Here is a 25,295-nt window from a genome sequence, read left to right as displayed (position 1 = left end):
ACACACACACACACACAGGAGGTTAGTGTGGGTGTAAGGACATCTAATGGCTTCTCTTCCTTATCAAACACCTGCCATCCACACCCTGTGTATAAACAAGCCTTTATGGTTGGGTTCAAGTGTGTTTTGTCTATGGAGTTTGTGTCTGAAATGTCTGACTGCTGTTCAGTCCAGGTGATCCCTTCCCCCCTGTACTGACAGGCGTGCTGGACGCCGGTCCTCATGCGCTTGTACAGCCGGCTCCTCCACTCCCACGCTCGCAGGGCCTGGTCCTTGCTGCAGGCGTCCAGGCTCAGGGCCTCTCTCTGGGGCTGGGCTACCAGCTCCCCTGCCCTCCGCTCTGCCTCCACCACCAGCCGGCTCAGGTGGGCTTCTCGGCTCTCCACACTCACGACTACACACACAAGCACACACACACAACAAACACACACACACACGCACACATGTATATTGGATTAGGAACGGTTTATCATACAAAACACATTAGCTTCTCCTAAATGAACACATTATGATATACAGAAGAGCGTACACTTTGAAAAGTAAAAATAACAGTATAGAAAGCTCCACCAATTATTATGGGCACACCACAGGTAACCAGGGAAAGGTATAAGTAAACACCGGAAAAGGCACATTATCTTGAAACACAGGGTACATGGTTGTCATGGCCACTGGACACAGGTTGTCATAGGCAACAGAACACAGTGTCTTTAGAGTAGGAAGACGCAGTGTGTGTGTCCCCAGTGTGTATTATATATTTATATATAATACCTGTGATTTCCGCTTAATTTCTCCAGAATCAGTTAGAAAGACACAGGAAAGCAGAGAGAGAGAGAGAGAGAGAGAGAGAGAGAAGAGAGAGAGAGAGAGAAAGAGAGGGAGAGAGAGAGAGAGAGAGGGAGAGAGAGACGCCGCTGCTTCTCCAGGGTGTTAGTCCAGGTCGCCCATGGCCCTACCCACAACCCCAGCAGGAGAACATGGCTGCATGTTCTATCTCTCTGGGCTACACATATTTACGGACCATGACAACTTAAAACACATACACTAGACACCTCTCTACACCAGCACGAGAGAGAGAGAGAGAGAGAGAGAGAGAGAGGGGGGGGGGAGATGGATAGATAACCGAACAATCATGACTGACGATCATGAGTTAACTGTGGACAGACATGGAGGTTAACAGTGGCTAACTGTAGTTAATCGTTGGGTCTATAAATTAACGTGGGTCTGTTAAACCAAGGGCCTGAAACACACACAGTCTCCCATTGTTTGACTGGCCGCTAGGGAAGGACTAAATACCCCCTCAACCCCCACCCCAGGGACCCTAGGAGGGCTCGTAAATTACCCCTCCACCCCTGAGCCTACAGTAGGAACCAGACTGTCAGGACCTTGCCTGACTGATTTACTTGGCACTTGAGGAATGACATCAACATAAAGCAAAACGCCCCTGGAGAAAAAACACTGCAATGTTTACATTCTGTTTGTTTATAAAGAGGGGAGTGTGCTATGGAGAGGAGAGGGGGGGAGAGGAAAGGAGAGGAAAGGAGAGGAAGGGAGAAAAGAGAGGAGAAGGAGAGGTAAGGAGAGAAGAGAAGCGAGGTGAGGAAAGGAGGGAGAGAAGCCTCCAGTGTTTTAGCAGCTCTAAGCTGCCCTGGAGGATAATAAATCACTTAACTCTAATTGGCCGGCGTTACATGCATCATTGGAAAAGTTAAACCATTAAACGACATACCTTGTTAGGGCTGTTCAGTTGGGATGGGGAGGGAGGGGCTGGAAGGTATGGGGGGTGGGTAGTGGGTGAAGGGAGGGAGGGATGGAGGGAGGGAGGGAGGGAGGGAGGGAGGGAGGGAGGGAGGGAGGGAGGGAGGGAGGGAGGGAGGGAGGGAGGGAGGGAGGGAGGGAGGGAGGGAGGGAGGGAGGGAGGGAGGGAGGAGGGGTAAGGAGGTTTGGGGATGGGGTTTTAGGGGCTGAGTCTAAAGTAGCCAGTGTTTTGTGTCAGACAGGCCTGTAGACACACACACAGACACACTGAGGGGCTTGTGAGTCCGAGCTGTCAGACCAGGTAGTTCCCACCTGTCCGGCTCCCACAATGCTCTCTACTGAGTGTGTTCTCACCAAGACAGTGTGCATATGCAGGGCGGCACTTCAATGCCACTACATTTCTATGTGAGCACTGCTAGTGAGTACATATATATATATATATATATAGAACTGAGGAGGGCAATTCAGTGTGTGCTTGTGTTTGGCTGCGAGCCTGTCCCTGGGTGTGTGTGTGTTACCGTACGTGTGTGTGTGTGTGTGTACTCACAGTGGGGACTCTCCTTGCCTCCAGCCTTAAGCAGCAGCTTTGCGATGGGTGTGTTGTTGGTCATGACAGCGATGTCCAGTGGTGTCAGGCCCTGGCTGCTGGGTGTGTTCAGATCCAGCTCCTCAGCACTGTACTGGTACAGCAGGATCTGCACTGCGTCTACATCCTGCTGCTCCACTGCCTCAAACACACACTCACTGCCCGGCACAGTCTAAACACACACACGCACGCACACACACACACACACACACACACACACAGACAGACAGACACATACACACATGTATTCGGAAACACGCACATGTCAACACACATACGTGTACAAACACACACACACGCATGCATCCACACATACACACACACACACGTACAAGATAGGGGTATTACATCATAGTCATTGTATGTTCAAGTCAGACAAATAAACACTCTCCTCGTATCAGTTAATAACACCGCTTGTCCAATCAATACCACTCACATTCCACACCATGGCTGGCATGCCACAATATGATTAGGTCTAGATGGCGTCGATGTGGGCTGAAGCCAGATAATAGCCAAACTCATAGATTACAGATACATCACCAATCACAGCTATCCTATAATGCAAGGAATCTATGTGTGTCTGTGCAAGTTTTATAGTGGGATTTCAGGTTGACTTTAGTGGAACGATTAGCTGGTGAACCGGGACTGGGAGAAGTTGTAGTTTCGCAGGTGTCCGTTTCAGAGCCCCAAGACGTGCCGTACCGCGGTTCACTTAGTTTAAATAACCGCTTCGCGATAGAAAAAATATAATTTGCCGATATGTGTCGCAATCGATCCCTTTCAGTCACGTTTGAGCTGGCACAATCGATCTTGCTAAGCTCCACTAAGCACCTGATTAACTGATCTCATGCGACACTGTGAAGTTGAAATGCTGTGGATTTCAGTTACCGAAAAATAACATTGAATCAGATTCTTTCAAATGGTTCTTTCATGGATGAAATGCTGGCTAGCTGACTAAATGAAAGTCTGCATACAAGTGGATACTTGATTTCAGTATAGATCAGGGGATTTGTTTACATGAATTCATGCATTTTCTGATGCGAAAACTCTGCATTGGCAATATGTTCAAAATAATTAGAAATAGTTTTCATGATGTGGTTGAACAAGTAAGTTTGAGAATATAAATTAAATACTGATCTGAGAAATGTAGGGACCAAAGTCACTGAAAACAATGGTCATCACTGGCTGCATCATGGGTACTGCACTGTCTATCTATAATACCAGAAATCTGTGTGTGTCACAGGATCGTACTCACCGCCTGCATTACGGGCACTGTGCACTAGTGCTTTTCAAATCTAATCTAAAGTTTGAAATAACTACAGTCAAGTGGCATATGGAAAGGCAAATATTGACGGCTACATCAAACAAGCAGTCCAGTTGTAATACTGCATCATGTAGAGGCTGACCATGTAAAGTACACAGCTAATAAGATGGCACCAATGGTGACACATGTCCAAAGCTGTCCGTGCCTTGTGTGTGTCACAAAGACAGTGAAAGAGTGTGTTTGTGGCACCCCAGAACATGCTGTGGCTGAACAAGCTTAGCGGTTGGCATTTAAAGATGAGCCACAACAGACAGGACATCAGCAGAACTGCAGAGTGAGACAGAAAGGTGGAGGGAGGGAGGGAGGGAGGGAGGGAGGGAGGGAGGGAGGGAGGGAGGGAGGGAGGGAGGGAGGGAGGGAGGGAGGGAGGGAGGGAGGGAGGGAGGGAGGGAGGGAGGGAGGGAGGGAGGGAGGGAGGGAGGGAGGGAGGGAGGGAGGGAGGGAGGGAGGGAGGGAGGGAGGGAGGGCAACACTGGATTTTGGAAACAGGTTGACACACACAGTTTGTTAAATTAGGATTTCTATTTAAAAAATGATTTAAATAAGGGCTTTAGGATGTCACTGCCTTCCATGTTATCCATTATAGTACAGACTAGTGTGTGTGTGTGTGTTGTTAAGAGGGGGGTGTACCAGCAGGCAGTAGATCAGTGATAACAGCATTAGAGAGATACACCAACCGAATCTCCATTGATCGCTGTGTCCCAGACAGTCCTCGTCACCTGACCCCTTGTGACACACACACACACACTTACCGAGGCTTTGCGAAAGCGGTCTGAGCGTCCAAAGAAATATGCATCCTCGAACGAGGAGGAGGAGCTTCCCTTCAGCTTCTCTGATAGGTTCCTGTAGAGCCGCTTGGCGGCATTGGGGGAAGCAGGACCCCCAGGACACTTCCTGGTTTGGGCCAACTGCAGGCTCTGCATCTGCTGAGTCATACTGAGGGGGAGAGACCTGGACGGAAGGGGAGTGGGGGGATGAGAAGGAGGGGGGGGCAGGGGGGCAGGGAGGGAAAGAACTTACTTAAATGATAAATGATGTCAGTATGTTACCAAGGTGATCGAGAATAAAAAAAATATGCTATTGGCCAGGGGTTTAAGTTCCAGGAACAAGCGGCCAAGTGTGTAATGAATTTATGATGTTGACGGTCTTTTTCCTAGAAACAACCCCCCCCAGACACGCACACACAAAAAAACTCTAGCCTCCAACTCGCTGATTCCTGTCCCCAACAAACCCACAAATGTATACAGTCACTCAACATGATTGGATATCGACATGGGATAAAAGCCTGAGAAGAAACATGAAAGGGTCTCATAAGACCTGGTGATTCCACAACCCTAACACTTTCACTCAAGGACCTTTAGTGGATGGATGGGAGCTGGAAGAAAGAGTTGCATTTTAGACGCACAAGAGCACTGATTACTTGTTAAAAGCGTTGTGTCTTTGCCTGCCTTACTCTGTACTGTGCATGCGCTTTTGTGTGTGTGTTTGTGTATTTGTGTAAGTAAGTGACTGGGATAGTGAGGGAGTGAGATCACTAAGTGGATAGTGCTCTCCTGTAGAATTGCCTGTCATCTTTGAGAAGTATGTTCTTGAGACATTGCTTTGGCAATCTAGAGTGACCAACTAGTACAGGACGATTCTCTAAGGCACAATCCTTGAAAGACATGGATTGCATCTGAAAGGTTTCTGGGTGAAAAGAAATAGGATAGCGTTTTCTCATGTTTTGATTAATTGATCACTATCCTGGCCTTTGTGGGCTTTGGTATTGATTGGCATATCTGCCTGGTAAGGGGTGTGCTGCAATATCTTCCCAAAAGCAGAGTAGGGAACATCAATTAAAGCAAACATAATTAGTTGCACTGCAATGTGTGTGTGTGTGTATGCATGCATGTGTGTCTTGATACTTCTGGACAATAGTTGTCCATTAATAAGAGAGAGGAATAGGAGAGAGGAGAGAGGGGAGAGAATGAGAAAGGAGAAGAGGGAGAGGTGGCATGTCGAACATGCCAGGGACAGACTGACAGATGCAGCAGTGGAGCACAGAAATGAGTTAGAGGTGAGAGAAGAAAAGTTATTGAGATACTCATTGAGATACAAACAATAATACAGACTCACCTACAGACTTCCTCCTCTCCAGACAGACTCACCTAAAGACCTCCTCTTATCAACAGACACACCTACAGACCTTCTCCTATCCACAGACACACCTACAGACCTCCTCCTATCCACAAACACACCTACAGACCTCCTATCCACAGACACACCTAGAGACCTCCTATCCAGACAGACACACCTACAGACCTCCTCCTATCCACAGACACACCTACAAACCTGCTCCTATCCACAGACACACCTAGAGACCTCCTATCCAGACAGACACACCTACAGACCTCCTATCCAGACAGACACACCTACAGACCTCATCCTATCCCCAAACACACCTACAGACCTTCTCCTATCCACAGACACACCTACAGACCTCCTCCTATCCACAGACACATCTACAGACCTTCTCCTATCCACAGACACACCTACAGACCTCCTCCTATCCACAGACAGACCTACAGACCTCCTCCTATCCACAGACACATCTACAGACCTCCTCCTATCCACAGACACACCTACAGACCTCCTCCTATCCACAGACACACCTACAGACCTCCTATCCACAGACACACCTAGAGACCTCCTATCCAGACAGACACACCTACAGACCTCCTCCTATCCACAGACACACCTACAAACCTGCTCCTATCCACAGACACACCTAGAGACCTCCTATCCAGACAGACACACCTACAGACCTCCTATCCAGACAGACACACCTACAGACCTCATCCTATCCCCAAACACACCTACAGACCTTCTCCTATCCACAGACACACCTACAGACCTCCTCCTATCCACAGACACATCTACAGACCTTCTCCTATCCACAGACACACCTACAGACCTCCTCCTATCCACAGACACACCTACAGACCTCCTCCTATCCACAGACACATCTACAGACCTCCTATCCACAGACACACCTAGAGACCTCCTATCCAGACAGACACACCTACAGACCTCCTCCTATCCACAGACACACCTACAAACCTGCTCCTATCCACAGACACACCTAGAGACCTCCTATCCAGACAGACACACCTACAGACCTCCTATCCAGACAGACACACCTACAGACCTCATCCTATCCCCAAACACACCTACAGACCTTCTCCTATCCACAGACACACCTACAGACCTCCTCCTATCCACAGACACATCTACAGACCTTCTCCTATCCACAGACACACCTTCAGACCTCCTCCTATCCACAGACAGACCTACAGACCTCCTCCTATCCACAGACACATCTACAGACCTCCTCCTATCCACAGACACACCTACAGACCTCCTCCTATCCACAGACACACCTACAGACATCCTCCGATCCACAGACACACCTACAGACCTCCTATCCAGACAGACACACCTACAGACCTCCTCCTATCCAGATAGACCCACCTATAGACCTCCTCCTATCTACAGACACAACTACAAACCTCCTATCCACAGACATACCTATAGACCTCCTCCTATCTACAGACACAACTACAAACCTCCTATCCACAGACACACCTACAGACCTCCTCCAATCCACAGACACACCTACAGACATCCTCCTATCCACAGACACACCTACAGACCTCCTATCCAGACAGACACACCTACAGACCTCCTCCTATCCAGACAGACCTACCTATAGACATCCTCCTATCCACAGACACACCTACAGACCTCCTATCCACAGACACACCTACAGACCTCCTCCTATCCACAGACACACCTACAGACCTCCTATCCAGACAGACACACCTACAGATACAGACAGATGGATAGATAGATAGACTGATAGATATATAAATAGACCGATAAACAGATGCGGAGATGAACTGACAGAGAGACCGAGAGGAAATATCAATCAGATGTAGTGAAGCCACTGTAAGCGCCAAAGTGACAATAACAGTAACGGCAGCATGGACCGCGTCTGCAAGACTAGAACTTATCGGTGTAACAGTTCTCTCCATCTCTCCATACACCACCAGCAGATCCGTTCAAATAGTCCACACTGTCATGCTTAAGAGTGGCGAGCAGAATGTGTGTGTGAGCGTGTGTGTGAGCGTGTGTGTGAGCGTGTGTGTGAGCGTGTGTGGGAGTCCTCCTACCTGTCCAGGCTTTGCGAGGTCCGAGCGGCTCCTGGGTAGAGGAGAGGTCTGAAGTCCTTAATCAGAGCATCTCCTGGTCTCTGGTTCAGTCTCTGAGCCAGTCGTGAGATCTTACTATCCGACCTGACACACACACACACATCAAATAGATAGCGTATTGGGGGTAAGCTGAGATGAACAATGTCTCACAGAGACAGAGAGAAGAGAAAGACAGAGTCAGGGGTGAAAAGAAAGAATAAAGTCAGAAAAGAAGAGAACAACAGAGACAGAAGAAGAGATTGATGTAGAGAAGAAGAAAAAAGAAGGGCAGCCCTGGACAGAATGGAAGATCAGAGAGAAGGAGATGATAAAGACAAGTCCTGCTGCTTACTCTCTCTCTCTCCAGGGGAATCCAGAAGATGAGGGACTCTCTCAGTTAAGCCTAGCCCAGATAAGAGGCTCGTCCCTGGCTGTGCCAGTACAACCCAGTCCCTCTCTGGAGATTTTTATCCGCACATCTTCTGACTAAAGCCTAGAAACAAAGATAAATCTCCTACTGAGTCCTCCAGGGCAAGCCGCCTCTCAGAGCAGCGTATCCCACATCCAAAGCATCTATCCGGGGTCTCTCTCTCTGGCTGGTGTGGCTCCACTGGAGCTTGATCCTCCCGGGGGGAGGATGGGAGCCGCGGGGCCAGGGTGTGAAGCCCTGTCCTGGGTCAGAGTGATGCTAGCGAAGCTCCTGTCTGGATCTGACGATCGTTCACTGGATGACTGGCTGGCTGACTGCACCAAGCACCTGTTCTACACTGAGCATCGAGTGAGTGCATCTCACATCTGCTACGGTGCGCACACACACACATCACACGCGCATGCACGCACACGCACTGATTCACACACTAGGAGCACAGAGAGAGAGGAGAGAGAGAGAGGAAGAGAGAAATCGAGAGAAATCGAGAGGGAGAAAGATACAGCAAGAGGGAGAAAGATACAGCGAGAGAGAGAGAGAGAGAGAGAGAGAGAGAGAGAGAGAGAGAGAGAGAGAGAGAGAGAGAGAGCCAAGAGCGATAGAGGAAGAGAGAGAGAAAGCGTGAGCGAGAGGGAGAGGCTGCTGTTGTAAGAGGGGGGTTGGAGAGGTGAACGTTCGGCAGAAAGTGAGAATGAGCTCCTAGGGAGGTAGAGTGATGCTGGGTGCAGACACAAACACGCAAACGCGCACACACACATACACACACACAGGAACACACACACACATTACACTAAATTGCCCATTCAATATTGAGGAGGCTTCTGAAAGAAAATGGGGGAGAAAGGGGGAGGCGGGCACTGCAAGAGAGAAAGGGGAGGCAGAAGAGAGGGGGGTGACCTATTGTTAGGGCGAGAAGGGGAGGGAGAGGAGAGAGCTGGGGCTGGAAAGGAGGGTGGAAGGAGGGCGGAAAGGGGGCTCCGAGGAGTAGAGAGGGGACGAAAGAGGAAGGAGATAATATCAAAAGGGCAATGTCGGGATGATAGAGAGGGGGAGAAGAGGGAAGGGGGAAATACCTGTTGCGTGACATTAGAGGAGGGGAGAGGAGAGCTCTGTGCTGTCGCTCATCTCCTCTCTTTGTCTTATCTGTAGAAACAGCTGCTTGATCTACCACAGGCAACAGTGTGTGTGTGTGTCCGTTTGTGCGTGTGTGTGTGTGTCTGTGTGCTGGGGGGGGGTTCTCATCTCTGCCAACAATGTCAGTATAATAATAGGTGTGTAAATAAGAGAGGATGATACTGTGCATGTGCCACTGCATAGAGCTAACACACACGCACACACACTCACAAGCACGCCCACATGCATTATCACACACACACACGCAAACCAAGCCAAATTAAATGGGATATTGACAGGGATGGGGCTGTCTAGTAGCTTGATAAAACACCTGTGTCTGTGTGTGTGTGTGTGCGCGTGTGTGTGCTTGTGTGTGTGTGTGTGTGTGTGTGTGAGCGTGCGTGCATGCGTATAGGGAACCTGTGCGAGTGGTTGGGTTGAGAAGATTCCTCCGTCGCTGTCCAGCTGTCTGTCTCTGCTTCCCTGCTCTCTCCACACTCCCACACATACAAACATACAGCTCTGCTCCTTGGTCCTGGACATAATGAACACACTAATTTTTATGGCTATGAACTACCCATGGAAAAATACTGAGCATTTTGACCTCCACACACACACACACACACACACCACTGTTTTGGAATAATTTGCCTGCAATGATCAATATTTGAAATATATATATTTTACCTAGCCTTAAGTTCCTCTAGACTATAAAACAGGGAATAATATACCACACAACACTAACATGAGTAAACATGTGAGAACTGTCCACTCTGCGTGGTCTTTCTTTTGGCAGAAATCCAGACAGACCCCCCCACCCCCCTCCTCCTCCACCACCCCCTCCTCCCTCCTCCTCCACCCCCCCCCCCACCCTCCTCCTCCCTCCTCCTCCACCCCCCCCACCCCCCTCCTCCTCCACCACCCCCCCCACCCCCCTCCTCCTCCTCCACCCCCCCCACCCCCCTCCTCCTCCACCACCCACCCCCCACCCCCCTCCTCCTCCACCACCCCCCCCCCCACCCCCCTACCAATATGATGCTTTTCCTCCCAAGACCATCAGCTGGCTCCTCCAGACCAGAGGGTCCTGCTGGGCACTGCTTGCTGCTGTCAGGGTGGGGGATTTTCCAAAGAGCATCAATAAGATACTGGCACTATGAGTGGTGTATATAACGCTGGAGAACAGTGATCTGTGTGTGCGTGTGTGTGTGTGTGTGGGGGGGGGGGGGGGTGTATGTGTGCGGTCTGCTCATTCAAATAATATTCAATTTCTGTTTCTTTCAATTAAACAACCCAAAGTGTCTCAGAATGCTGGAACTAACAAATAGGTGGCATTTCCTGTGTTTGTGGACATGGTGTTCCCACCTTCTTGGATCACTGATTCAAGAATGCCTCATAACCCCACTGTTTCCATGGTTCCCATTCAGAAGCAACCAGTGGGGGTAAGAGAGAGAGAGACAGACACAGAGAGAGAGAGAGAGAGAGAGGGGGGGGGGGTGGGGAGGGAGGGAGAGAGAGAGAGAGAGAGAGAGAGAGAGAGAGAGAGAGAGAGAGAGAGATAGAGAGAGAGAGAGAGAGAGAGAGAGAGAGAGAGAGAGGGAGGGAGGGCGTGGGGAGAGAGAGAGATAAAGAGAGAGAGAGAGAGAGATAAAGAGAGATAAAGAGAGAGTAAGAGAGAGGGGGGAAGAGGGAGAGAGGGAAGTAGGATGGATTGAAGGAAGGTGATAGGTAGGAGCACAGCAGGGATGGACACAACTAAACACTGTTGTACTGGACTGAGGACTGAGGACTAAGGTAACATACAGGCTAAGAAACAGGTTTGGTGATGAGAAGCACCCTGACTGAGGGGTTGGAGATGGTGGGAGGATGATCTATGACCTCTGACGCACACACACACACACTTCACCTCTTCTCACCCAACACAATCATTCTTCAGTGCACCACCACCTCCTTTTGGTTCTCTCACACACTCAAACTCTCTCACACACACACACACACTCACACCTTTCCTGTCCATCCAAATGCATCCATCACTATACTTTACTTACACACCCAAACAGTCAGGCAGATAGGAACAAAAGAACAAACACAGGTGTGAGGTGCTGGAAGAAAATGGTGATAGAGACAATGATGTCAGAGGAGAGAGAGTGCAATGTGAGGGTTGGTAAGTGGAAGTGTTTTGGAGGGAAAACAGCAACAACAACAAAGGAAAAGAGCAACAAAATGGAAGAAACAAAGAATAAGAGTATGTGCGGGAGTGCGTCAGAGCAGTCTGTCTGCAGTCACGACATGTTAGATAGCTGCTCTAGGCTATTGCTAATGTTTGTCCTTCTGTGTGAGTGAGTGCCCTTACACATGTTTGTGCTCTATTCTCAAGACTATGCAGATTATGCAACTCCAACATCTCTTCACCCAACATAACAAGTAAATACAGTAAATCTGGTAAATACAGATTCTGGTAAATACAGATTGTTCCTTCATTCTAACCACCAAATAACCTTTAGAACTATGCACATCTGAATTTTCTTCTGTTTGACCTTCATGCCTATTTGTAACTGTAGATAAGTTTGTTTATTAAGTTCAGGGACAAGTTCATATTAATGTTTCCCAGCTTTGCAGAACATGAATCATGAAGTTCTACAGCAAAACATTAAAAGTTTCTATATGGCAGTAGTGTGTCTGTACTGTGACAGTCACCTTTGAGACTGATAGTTACCATGCCAACACATCACCAAGCATTGGAAGCAAGAGAACTGTGGTAACACAAGAAAACTCTCACAGTGTTTCCCCAAAAACATCCTATCATTCTATACAGTACGGATGTATATGGTATCTGCCAAACTAAATGTCTGGTTGTCTGAACATTGGGTGGCACAGTCGGTGTGGGTGTAAACCCATGTGCTGCAACATCCACACGACCCCAGGTCAATACAACTACCGCTGCAACAGAATTTACAGACACAACGGTATCTCATTTGCATCACAACACTCGCGCACGCTTGCATTGAAAGTCGATTCTGTGTTAAGTGCGTGGGCGGTACTGCTGACACGACTCTGCCTAGTCCCAGTAACAGGAGAACAGCTTGCCTGCCCTCTCTCTCTCACACACACACACACACACACACAAGTATACACACATACACACAAACACTGCTCACCTTGGCATGTAAAAGGTTTCATTAGCAGACAGACTCAATGGGCTAATTCCACTGTGTTTACAGACAGGGCCCATCTTCCACCTGGCTCTGTTATGCAAGCAGACAACCTCTCAGCTGGCTCTGTTGTGCAAGCAGACAACCTCTCAGCTGGCTCTGAAACCTAAGGACAATGCAAATGCTCTGTTCTCCAGAGAACACTGGGAAGACTAGAGCAGGAGAGAGTGACGGTGTTCTGGCATTCACAAGACTGATCACACACAAGCCTGAGTTTTAATGGAACATATAAAGTGGACAGTGAATAGAAAAGTTTAAGTGAATGTAATGGTTTATGTAACAGACACAGAAAGAAGCACTGATTCTGGGCAGAAGTAAACATTTCATGAGAATAGAATAGTTTATGTAAGAGAGTGCTACTTAAATAAGTCTGATGACACACCCAGAGAGAGAGAAGAGAGGATATAGGGGACACAGAAAGAGAGAGAGTGAGAGAGACAGAGTGAGAGAGAGAGGGAGAGAGACAGAGAGAGAGAGAGAGAGAGAGAGAGAGAGAGAGAGAGAGAGAGAGAGAGAGAGAGAGAGAGAGAGAGAGAGAGAGCTTAGTCTGGACCTGTGTTGTCCTTTTTAAGCTTGGCCACTCTGGGGTCAGAGAGTGGGACTGAGAGAGGCTAACAATTTCCTAATATAAAACACACACACACAAATCCCTACACAAAAACACAAGTACATCCATATACAAACCCCAACACACACACAAATGTGTAACAGTTCTGAAATGGAGAATAAACTGAACTAGGAGACCTCTCCTTCCGGCACACACCCTTCCTCTATACCTCCATGGCTCCCCTTATTTCCATAGCAACCTTTCCAGAAACCATCAGACTTTATGGTTGCAGTGGGTCTCATTGTCTCCCACTGATTGCAGCTGCTACTGCTGTAGAATGTCACCACACTGTCACACAATACAGCCCCCACACTGCACTTACATCCAAATTATACACCACAAAAAAACAACACACGCTGTCTACACACGATGTGTTACAAAGCATGCACCACAACAGCCCCTCCATACCAGTGTGGACAGAGAGGTGGGGACCACATCAGGGGGATTTGGGTCCACGTGTGGGTCAGAATTCCCAAGTGCATGCTGGGTAAGTGTCAAGCGCAGGGTGCAGTGTCAAGCCTTAGAGACAGTAACTAAGGGGCTTGGGGGGGGATCGATCAGACAACACAGGAGCATCACACACACACACACACACACACACCACCTGACATGTCACATTCACATGAGGAATGTGAAAATATGTTCATTACCTTTTTCTTTTATCATATCTCTCCCTCTCCCTCTCTTGGTCTGTCTCTCTCTCCATTGCTCTCTCCTGCCTTTTCTCCCTCTATGTCCCCCCCTCGCTCTCTCTCCCCCCGTGTCCCCTTCTCTCCATGTCTCCTCTCTGTCTCTATGTCTCCTCTCTTTCCCTTTCTATGTCTCCTATCTCATTATATCTCTATCAATCTCTCTCTCTCTTTATCTCTTGCTCTGCCTACTTAAAGTATTAAAGACAGTTGGATATCTAGATTCTTGTGGGTACTGATTAAAGGGGAGAAACTAGCAAAGTTTGACAATAAAATAAATGTCTGCCCCCCACCCAATACCACAGTGAGTCACACACGCGCACACACACAGCGTGTGTCTGCCTGATCACTCTAAACGTCAAACCCCATCTGTCCAAGGACATAATAGACTAGTTATAATAATGGAAATAGTCACCATGGCGACAAAGGCCACAGAGCGTCAGGGGGCTACTGTGTCCTTGGTCAGTGCTGGGTGCAGGATTTCTGACGGTTCACTGACACATCAGGGGTGGAAGGGGCACAGCACAGCCAAGAATGACAGACAGAGAAATGCTCAACTAAAGTCATTCCACTTTGGCCATCCTTGATGTAGTTATGTGTATGTGCCGCCCTCTCTAATCTAATGAGGGCTGTGGCTGGGAATGATGGGCAGTGTGAAGGTATGAAGACTGCTGGCTGAGTGGATGTTGGCTTATGGCTGGTCTGGCTGGCAGGCTGACTGACTGGTGGAATGACTGACTGGCTATATGGCTGGCAGGCTGACTGACTGGTGGAATGACTGACTGGCTATATGGCTGGCCGGGTGACTGACTGGTGGAATGACTGACTGGCTATATGGCTGGCAGGCTGACTGACTGGCTGGCTGAATGCCTGGCTGGATGTATGGATACATGGCTGGCTTTTACGGCTGGCTGGCTGTATGACTGATTGTTATGCAAGGCTGTATGTATGGCTGACTGTTATGGCTGACTGAATGACAGAATGAGAGCAAGTTGAGCAACACTTACTTCTTTCTTGTGTCGTATCTGCCGGTGGTTCCAAGACTCTGCAGAGGAGATAGATAAGATCAATAGACAGAATGAAAGAAAAGAAAAAGAGAGAGAGAGAGAGCAAGACAGACACATATAGAGAGAATGATCATTATGTATGTGTGAGCACGTTCCAATGGCATGCATGACCAGCATCAATTCAAGGGAAGTTCTTGTCTACATAAATGCCCTTGGTCCAGACAGAACAGCCCTGGTCTGCCAGCAGCCTTCTCTAGTGGGACACCTGCCATTGGGATCTGTCAGTGGAAGTACTGTGTTCTGAGTTGGAGTTAGGAAATATGTTAGGGAACACGGTAGACAACAGAAAAGTTTCCCTGAGGACAGAGGGGAGGTGTGTGTGTGTGTGTGTGTGTGTGTCGGTGTATTTTCTGCTCTTGTGTGTGTCGGTATGTGTGTGTGTGTGTGTGTGTTTGATGTAGTGCTGTTTGATGCAGGGTTCTGCTCTTTTTTGCTCTGCTCTAATGTATTATAGTCTTTTCTGCTGTTTTTCTTTATTCTATGGTGTTATTGAATGGTGTTCTACTTTGGTCTACTATCATTTGGAGCCAGCAGTGGGTCTATGATCTCTGTGAAGAAAGATGCTGCTTCCTGTAGCTCTGTGATGAGACAATCACTCAACCAACTGGCAACAAACAGCAGCACTCTGTCCTGTCTCTGTGCACACACATGCACACCACACGCACGCACACCACACGCACGCATACACAAGCACACACACAGAATGTCTGGAGTTTACATCCGAGAACCAGTCGACTAAAACTCAATCCTTCTTACTTCCTTTCAGCCGCTGAACCTCCACCTTTCTTGTAAACCAAAGACAAGCCTGATGCGCCACATCCCATTTCTTGTCTGACTGGCGCAAATGTCATTCTTGTCGTACATGTTCCATACAAGAAAGTGTTTTAGTGTTCATTTCAGTGTGATAGTGTCTATTACAATGTGTTTCAGTGTGTAACAGTGTGTGTGTGTGTCGGTTGTTTCAGTATGTAACAGAATGTGTGCATGTGTGCACGTGTGTCGGTTTTAAGTGCGTATGTGCAGGGGTTGTCCAACAGGCATTCTAACAGGATCTGTCTGTTCACGAACACTGCATAGGAGAGAACAGAGCTCGCTCTCTCTCACTCACCCACTCCCTCGCTCCATCAACCCATTCTTCTCCCTCCCTCCCTCCCTCCCTCCCTCCCTCCCTCCCTCCCTCCCTCCCTCCCTCCCTCCCTCCCTCCCTCCCTCCCTCCCTCCCTCCCTCCCTCCCTCCCCCCTCCCTCTCCTCCTCTCTCAGGTACATTTAAACAGATGGCAGCTTCAACAAACAGCTCCTGATGCTCTGACATCCATCTGTCAGCCTGTCACTCACACCGACACATTGAAAGAAAAAAAGCAAGTGGCCACGAGTTCTTTCGCATGTCAATGTATTGTGAACCACTCATATGCTGTAGACGTGTACAGGGGGTGATGTGATGTACACATCTAAAGCCTCGGGTCCCAGACAAAACGACACTCCGCCGCGGTCTTATGAGGTGTGTAGATGTGAGGCAGACTGCTGATATTTGGAGAATGTCAACCTCACTGACTGGTCTTCGCGGACGTGTTCACCTCTGCCTGTCTGTCTGTCTCATCTCTGGGACGGGCAGGAGAGTGTGTGCGTTCGTGTGCCGGCGTGTGGCGGAGTCTGTGCCTTTGTGTGCGTGTGTCCTTTGGTCGGTGGGTGCGCCCCTGAGTGTGTGCGCCTGTGTGTGTATGTGTGTGAGGGGAGCACATCTCCTCATTACTTGGTACCTGTTTGAGACAGTTCCCTAGCGGGTGACCCAAAGCCCTGAGGGAGGCTCTCTACCACAGAGAGACCACTGTTTGTCTTATATAAGAGCACACATAACTGCAAACAGTTAACAGCTACTGATTACATGCAGGTACTTTTTATAAATCATCACACACACACACACACACACACACAGCGGCGGTTTGACGGAAGAGATGAACGGCCGCAAACCAGCGCTCCGGGTATCTGAACTAAAATAACCTCCCTCTTTCTCTCTGACACACAAACACACACACTCACACACAGGTCCATGCAGTCCGTGAGTGATCAGGCCTATCCCAGACAGCCCCAGCCCTCCCTCCTCTACTTCTCACTTCACCTCGCTAATTTGAACAAGGCTTTATTTTGATATTTGTCAGTGGCTGAACTGTAGCGGCTTGTTAGGCCTCTCCCAGGGCTAATTAGGTCAGCAATGCTGGCATTCATGGCCCAGCAAGGAGCCTGGAGACAGGGGAGGTAGAGCTGGCCCTCCTGCCAGCCAGACCCTGGCACCTCCAGAACCTGTGGCTGGACGGCTGGGGCCGGGCTAGGGACAGAAGGCTGCGGAAGGGCTGGGCTGGGCTGGACTAGGCTGGACAGGACTTGGGCTCTGGGACTGGAGACTGGGCTGGACTGTGGTGTTCTGGGTTTGGAGATGGGGTTTGACACTGGCAGCTGGAGCTAGGCTAGGGTGGCTGGCCAGTGCAGGGCTGGGACTGCTGGGTCAGTTATGTGACTCGGGCGAGTGACGGGGCTGGGGGCTGGAGGCTAGGGTCTGAAGTTAAGTGTAAAGTTTGGAGGCTGGAGCAGAGGCTGGGGCAGAGATTGGGCAGAGGCCAGGGGGCCCCATTTCACTACTTATCAATAGATGTTGTGTGAGACGCTAGTTAAGTGCGCGTGCGACAAGTCATATCTCACATGGAGGGGAGGCAGAGTCAGGCAGTGGGACGGCAGCCATCCTTTCTGGCCTGTGTTGTTTTTAGGGATTAGTCCTAATAAGATGGCAGCTTGAATTGATGTCTCTCATATTTCAGTCATGGGGGCCTGGAGCAGCTTAACACACTGAAGCTAGCTGGCCCACACCAGACGGGTGGGAACACACTGCCTAACACACACTCAGTCTGCGCTGTGCACACCCACCCACGCACGCACACACACACACACACACACAGTAATATTGTATTGGCAGGCTTGGTTGGTGGAGTTCTGGGTAATCAGAGCAGCCAGATGAGGCACGTAATAAAGAAGAGAGGCAGAGAGATGTAAGGATATTCAAGAGACTTAGCTCCCAGTAGGAATCATTATCCAACTGCTAATGAGCTTCATGTGCTAAAAGGTACAAAAGATACTGTGGAGCACGCGAGAGAGAGGGGGAGAGAGAGCGAGAGAGAGCGAGAAGGAGAGAGGGGCGAGACAGGCTGAGCAGAGTGACAGTGTCTAAATGAACAGCTCCAGTGTATGTCTCCTTGGGGAGGAAAGGAGCATCCAAGCTGCCAGAAGTATTTGTCTGTCTCCTGCCACCACTCAAGCTTGCCCCCTGTTGGTGCTTCGAGGGAACTACTCCTCTCAATGAGCTTGGCTACAGGCAAAAAGAAAGAGATGTTGCTCACATGAACGCTCACACAGTGTGTGTGGGGCCTGAGTAACAGACAGACTCACAGCAGGTCTGGATAGCTGATGGCTGTGGCTGACATCAAGGAATTCTGCCAGAGACGAGAAGAATGGGAGGAAGAAATGAAAAGATTTGAAGAGGAGAGGAAAATAGATTGCATCTCTTTACATCTCTCGCAAAGGACAGGAGACAAGGGGAAGCGAGAGAGAGAGAGAGAGAGAGAGAGAGAGAGAGAGAGAGAGAGAGAGAGAGAGAGAGAAATATGCTGGGAGATGCTGCCAGGAAGAGAGATAATAGTGTGAGAATGATGCGTCGAGGGAGACAGAGAGACATGAAGAGATGGAGAGAGAGAAGGCTGCATAATGCAGCAGGTCTCCTGACAGTCATCGTCCTCCGCCAGCCTGCCACCTGTCGCTCGCTCGCTTGCTCTCTCTCTCTCTCCTCCTGGCCATACCAAACTTTCCACAAAAACAAGGACGGCCCCTCCGCCTGTCTTTTACGGTCCTGAGGGTGAACGCCCCGGTGGCTTTTCCATCGGCAGACGAGGCGTAGCGACGGCCTCCGAGAAAAACACTGGAATATCTCTGTCACCCCGGGCTGGCTGGCCCTCTCTCACTTTTCTCTCTCTTTCTCTCTCTCTCTATCGTTCTCTATCTCTCAGTTCGTTCTCTCTCTCCCAGCTGGGGCAGAGGCTCTGCCTTCACCATCTGTCCCCCTCCATCTTTCCATGGCTCCAGCACTCTCTGTCTCCCTATATATCCATCACCCTCTTTCCACCTCTATCTCTACATCTTCACTTCTCACTCTGTCTCTCTGTTTGCTTCCACCCTCTGACTTTCTCCCTCATTCTCACTCTCCTCCTTCTATCTCTCTTTTCACTTTTCCTCCCTTCACCTCTCTTGTTCCCTTTCTCGCCCCCTCCAGCTCTTATTCTGTACCTTTCTATTTCTCCCTCTCAATACATCACTCACTTAGGACTAACCTCGTCAGCTGAAGTGAGAATCCACAAACGCAATGACCACACACACAAACCCACCCACACAGCCACACACACACACATACAAACTCACACACTTGTCATGTCCTCCCACCTTCTAACCTGTTTATTGGAGGGCCCTGAATCCAGGACTGTTTTCCCCCATGTCTGTGAAGCAGGAAAGAAACAGAGAGTTCCTCCACCTGACTCCTCCACCTATCAGCTCTGACAGCTCACAGTTGTGTCTGATTCTGACTGAACAGTGCACACTGCTCTGTGCAGACTGACGTCAAACGCTTCACGAACTAGCCTTGAGTCCTTTCAGCTCCCAGTTCTCAGTACTAGTTTGGGCAGGTACGTTGAGGTGATGGTGGGACAAAGCCATGTATCTCTCTCTCTCTCTCTCTCACTCTCTCTCTTTGTCTATCTGTCCCATTCTTTTCATCTAGCTTTCTCTAATACCATGCATCCCTCTCTCTCCCTCTCCCACCCTCCGTCCCTCTCCCCCTCCCTCTCCTTCTCTGGCCTGTGTGGGCTGGCCATTCAGCAGGGTTCGACTCAGAAAAACACAGTCCCACCGGACTCGACATCTGTTATGTAAAAGTGCTCATCAACCCTAACCCAGGGCTCAGACCCTGTCGCAAGGGGACGGGCACGCAGGTACACACACACACACACACACACACGCATACCCAAACGCATGCAATCACACGCACACACACACAGTGGAGTGTGTACTATACTCACATGGATGTTCCGGAGTTTCTTCTTGCCTCTGTCCAGGCGGCTGTGTCTCTGATCTCTGACCGCCGGCTGCAGTAAACGGTCGTCAACGGATACCGTCTTCCTCAAGGACGCGCACCATTCCCCTCCTGCCCCCGCCGTCTCCCGCAGGGGGGGGCTGCTTCCCCCCACGCCATGGTTAGAGGAGGGGCTAGGGGTGCGCTTAGAGGAGGAGTTAGACCGCTCAAAGTCACGCCGGACTGAACCTGAACAGGAGGAACCAGAGATGCACAGCTGTCAACTGACACCACACACACACAAACTCATGCATGCACGCGCACACACATTTATACGCACAATGTTGTAAACTAATACCAACACGCACACACTACCGTAAAATGACACCAGATGCACGCTCACACACACATGCCACAGTCGGCCTACACCACACACACAAACACAGTAGACAGACAGACAGACAGACAGACAGACAGACCTGATGCTGGCGTGTTTAGCAGCAGTGGCGGCAGGAGGGAGCAGAGAACATGACGAGCAGCACATGAGCAGCCAGACAGACAGATAGACAGACAGACAGACAGACAGACAGAGAGACAGACAGAGAGACAGACAGACAGAGAGACAGACAGAGAGACAGACAGACAGACAGACAGACAAACAGAGAGACAGACAGAGAGAGAGACAGACAGACAGACAGACAGACAGACAGACAGAGAGGCCTGACAGCTGTCCTAGGGGACTGGCTACATGGCTACCTTGCTGATTTAAAAGGCTAATTTTTCCTTGTGAAACTCCAGTAAGGACTAATTAAGTCAGTGCTCACTTCAAAGACGCACTCCTAAACATACAGCACACACACACACACACACACACACACACATACACACTAGATGCTCCTCCCTCCTACCCACTCCTTCATGACTGGAAGATTTTGCCAGGTTCCTGTGTTGTGTGTGTGTGTGTGCGCGTGTGTGTGTGTGTGCACATGCGTAGGAGCGTAAATACTGGTGTGTGTTTGTGTGTGGTCTTATTTAGTAAACCAAGAAAGAAGGTTTAGGGTTAGGGTCAGAATTGGTGTTAGGGTTAGAATGACAGGAAGTGTTAAGGATTGGGTTAGGGGTAACACAGTATTGAATGGGAAGGAAATTGTTGGTCCTCACTAGGACAGTAAAACCAACCTGTGTGTATTTGTGTGTGTGTGTGTGTGTGCATGCGCGTGTACGAGCATATATCATGTTTCTCCCCCGGGTGAGTTCAACACAAGAGTATTGTTACAATGTTGGCAGGATGCTCAACTCTACTCCATTAAAAATACATGAGGAGAAGGCAGCTGGACTGGCACATGTTAACTCACTAACACTCTCTAGCCCTGGGCTGGACCTGGACTCACTAACACTCTCTAGCCCTGGGCTGGACCTGGACTCACTAACAAACACACCTAGTACCTAAGGAGCAGCTGCTCTGTGTATGATGTCATTAAGAGCACATGTGTATGTAACCTAACAGTACTGGGGTGGTCCTTATCATCAGCTGTACTGTCATACAAGAGAGAAGACGCTGAGAGGAGAAGTCATATAGATAATGTTCCTCTCCGTGGAGAACCAGCTTCATAGAAGGTGAGGGAACACATCTTTGGTCCAGTGGATATCTATATCTATATCAAATATCAAGTCTATTGGATATCTTTAGTTATATCAAATCCCTTGGGTGGTGGATATCTTTATTAGATCTCTGGTGGATATTTCTCCATTCTGATCAATCTCCATCTCAGCCAGGAGCCCATGACAACAGTCACCGAACATGGGTACCATGACAACAAAGGGCACTACTCTCCCACACACGTCACCGAGTGACATCATCTACCTGTGGTTCTCTTCAGACAGCTACGGGTTAACTTATTTGGTGACACATCATTAAGGTGACCAAATCCCATATGACTGACAGGCATCAGGAGGTGAAGAGGCGGGGCTTAAGGTTTGTTTGGTGTTAGTTGGCTTGTGTCACTAGGCTGGCTTGCATCGTGTTACTGGATTACTCAGTCCAGATACCAAGCTGCCAACATGGCAGACTAGGATTCCTGAGCCGATGTCTTCATCTATGGTTCTGCAACAGTAAACCAGTACCAGGAGGTCTGGTGTACTGGAGAAAGCAGATTGTTTGAGGTCTGTTCTGTCTTTTGCTTTGTTCAAAACAAATACACAAACAGCTCCCAGGAGACCTCAGTCCAAATCTAAAACAATAAAACCAAAACCCGCTATGGCAACGGTTTCCATGGCAACCGTTGCAGTGCCGGGGATGACACAACTGGGGGTCTTTCAAGAGAAAGGGATGTGACAGAAAGAGAGGAAAGAAGAGAGTAAAGCAAACAGCGAGAAGAGAACATATGGGGGGGAGGGGGGGGTTGGGAGGAGAGGACCCTCCTCTTACCCTCCATACCCTCCTTTTCTCTACGCTCATCTTCTCCCCTCTTTGTCCTCAGCTAGTCTGTCCTCTCCTCCCATCCATTTACTCGCATCTCCAGGGGAACACTATTAAGACTAGTTAGACTGCAGGGCTTTTAACACAAGCACACGTGGTACACTTACAATGAAAGCAAACACACACACACACACACTCTCTCATGAACATGGAGACAATATAGTACAAATAACACAGACACAAATGTAAACACAGACATGATCACCCACAAGCAAACACACACACGGGTGAGCTGACTAGAGACGTGTCTCTTTCTGGTGCCTGTTAGTGTCCTGAACACCCTGCATTACAGCACCATCTAGTGGAGAAATATGTGTTTTACAAATAGAGGAGAGAAGGGAAGAGGTGAGGTCAGGTGAGGAAAGGAGAGGGCTGGGGATAGGAGAGGAGAGGAGAGGAGAGGAGAGGAGAGGAGAGGAGAGGAGAGGAGAGGAGAGGAGAGGAGAGGAGAGGAGAGGAGAGGAGAGGAGAGGAGAGGAGAGGAGAGGAGAGGAGAGGAGAGGAGAGGAGAGGAGAGGAGAGGAGAGGAGAGGAGAGGAGAGGAGAGGAGAGGAGAGGAGAGGAGTCTATTTCACAGGAAGAGCTCATTATCATTCTCCAGCAGGGTGGATCTGAGAGACACTAACTTACACAGGAAACAGAGAGTTTCAATAGCATAAACAATCTGTGTGTGTGTGTGTGTGTGTGTGTGTGTGTGTGTGTGTGTGTGTGTGAGTGTGTGTGTGTGTGTATGTGTGTGTGTGTGTGTGTGTGTGAGTGAGTGAGTGTGTGCACGTGCATGCATGCACAATGAACACAGATCTTACGTAGATGAAATTCCTCTCTAAGGAGTAGAAGGACAGACAGGGCTGGAAAGAAAGAAAAGTAACAGCAGAGAAAGGTAGTGAGAGGGAGGTAAGGTCAGAGAGAGGTGGAAGGACGGACAGAGATGGGGGCGGGGCTATGAGGCTGTGAGCTGTGAGGCTGTCGGGCTGTGGAGCTGTGGGGCTGTTGGGCTGTCGGGCTGTGGAGCTGTGATGCTGTGAGGCTGTGGGGCTGTGGAGCTGTGATGCTGTGGAGTTGTGAGGCTGTGAGGCTGTGGGACTGTGGGACTGTGAGGCTGTGAGGCTGTGGGGCTGTGAGGCAGTGGAGCTGTGGGGCTGTGAGGCTGTGAGGCTGTGGGGCTGTGAGGCTGTCAGGCTGTGGGGCTGTGGGGCTGTGAGGCTGTGGGGCTGTGAGGCTGTGAGGCTATGGGGCTGTGGGGCTGTGTAGAGGTTACCTGCAGCATTCCAGTGCAGCCCTCCTGGGCTGGCTGCCAATCGTCTGCGCTTCCTCACGTTGACCCTGCCCTGGGAGGAGGAGTCCCCCGATGAGGTCAGGTTTGTCATGTGACAGGGTGTAGAGGACAGGATGGGGGCGAGCGGTGTGGCCAGGAACGGGGTCTCCCTCCCCAGAGCAGGGGTCAGGAACAGGGCTTCCTTCTCTGGAGGTCTAGAGACACAAAGAGATACAATCAGCAGTTGGGGTGCACTTGATTGCCCAGAAAAATTAAAATATATTAAAATGTCAATGTCAAAGCTTCAGATGCAGGATGAGTCAGGATGTGAAGATGCAACATGGCATGTCGTCAGTCATGCTAGAGGGGAAGAAAGGAGAGAGGAGCGAGGAGGAGAGGGATTACTCCAAGTGACTTGTCATCAGAAGGAAGCCATTAAACAGATAAGGAGAGGAGAGGACAGGGATAAATCACTTTATGACTGAAGGACATGAAACAGCTCTGACTCTCATCTCATCTAACGTTTGAGGCTGTTGCTGTCATTATCAGAATGGACTTCAAAGGAAACAGACTGGAATACACACACACACACAACCTGAACATGCACACACACTCAGTCACACCGACACACAAACACTCACACAAGTACAGTGTATCAGCAGTAGGAGTTAAAATATTCATGATAAGTCTCAAGGACGGAAAATCCACCAGATCAAAAAGGCCCTGGCAATACAGGTGCGTGTTGGCTACTAACAGTTATACCAAATTAAATATATTCTTAAAATATTTAGAAATCCAATAAAAAAAATACACATAGTTTTGTATGCTGGACTGCTGGATTGTGAATAGTCATAGACTTTCAGTTTGACTTCCTCAGATTAGAAAGTGATATGAAAGTAAGGATTATGTTCTACGCAGTTTATCACAGTTATAACAGGTTATAACAGTACACAGGCCCAGTGGTTCTAGTGGACGACACTATAGGTGGATAAGCAGGTTATACCTGCTTACGACAGAATACAGGCTTGATTCAATAGTCAGCTCAATTCCAATTATACTTCTATGAGACTTTACATCTATTGAGTGGTGGCATGCACGTTAATGAGAAGCAAACCTGAAGATACCTGGAGGTAACGTTGTAGCTTCGACTCCTCCACGACCCCCGGCTCTGATCTCCCCTCCGCCTTCTCCTCCTCACAAAGAACTCCAGCAACTCCTCCCAACTCAACATGCCTGCTTCTCCCTGCCAGCGGCACCTCAACGCAGAGGGTTCCCACCATCGCACCAGCGCTCGCTACCCAACGTGAGTGCTTCACACGGCCTAGCTTTCCCTAACATCCCCCTCAAACCACCACTACATGGGGACACCATTACACCTCAACACGAAAACTCCCACCAAGCACGACTTTGTTTTCCATCCTCAGCTCAACGTCTCCACACCTCACCCACG

The 25,295-nt window shown here is 49.3% G+C and overlaps 1 protein-coding gene across 1 annotated transcript in view; it reads right to left on the bottom strand.

The window, feature by feature from the left end:
• ankfn1a (ankyrin repeat and fibronectin type III domain containing 1a) overlaps nt 1-25,295 on the bottom strand; it is a 42,057-nt gene that overhangs the window by 14,508 nt on the left and 2,254 nt on the right. The window contains exons 3-9 of the mRNA XM_084671053.1: nt 23,849-24,060; nt 20,119-20,360; nt 14,947-14,984; nt 7,877-7,999; nt 4,418-4,616; nt 2,303-2,513; nt 200-394 (exon numbers count right to left, since the gene is read on the bottom strand). Of these exons, the coding sequence (XP_084527179.1) occupies nt 200-394; nt 2,303-2,513; nt 4,418-4,616; nt 7,877-7,999; nt 14,947-14,984; nt 20,119-20,360; nt 23,849-24,060 (1,220 nt within the window). The remainder of the gene's footprint in view (nt 1-199; nt 395-2,302; nt 2,514-4,417; nt 4,617-7,876; nt 8,000-14,946; nt 14,985-20,118; nt 20,361-23,848; nt 24,061-25,295) is intronic.

This window comes from Hypomesus nipponensis, chromosome 13 (assembly GCF_054491055.1).
Source record: "Hypomesus nipponensis isolate SF chromosome 13, ASM5449105v1, whole genome shotgun sequence".
Lineage (NCBI taxonomy): Eukaryota > Metazoa > Chordata > Actinopteri > Osmeriformes > Osmeridae > Hypomesus > Hypomesus nipponensis.
This window is presented reverse-complemented; position numbering and strand designations above follow the sequence as displayed.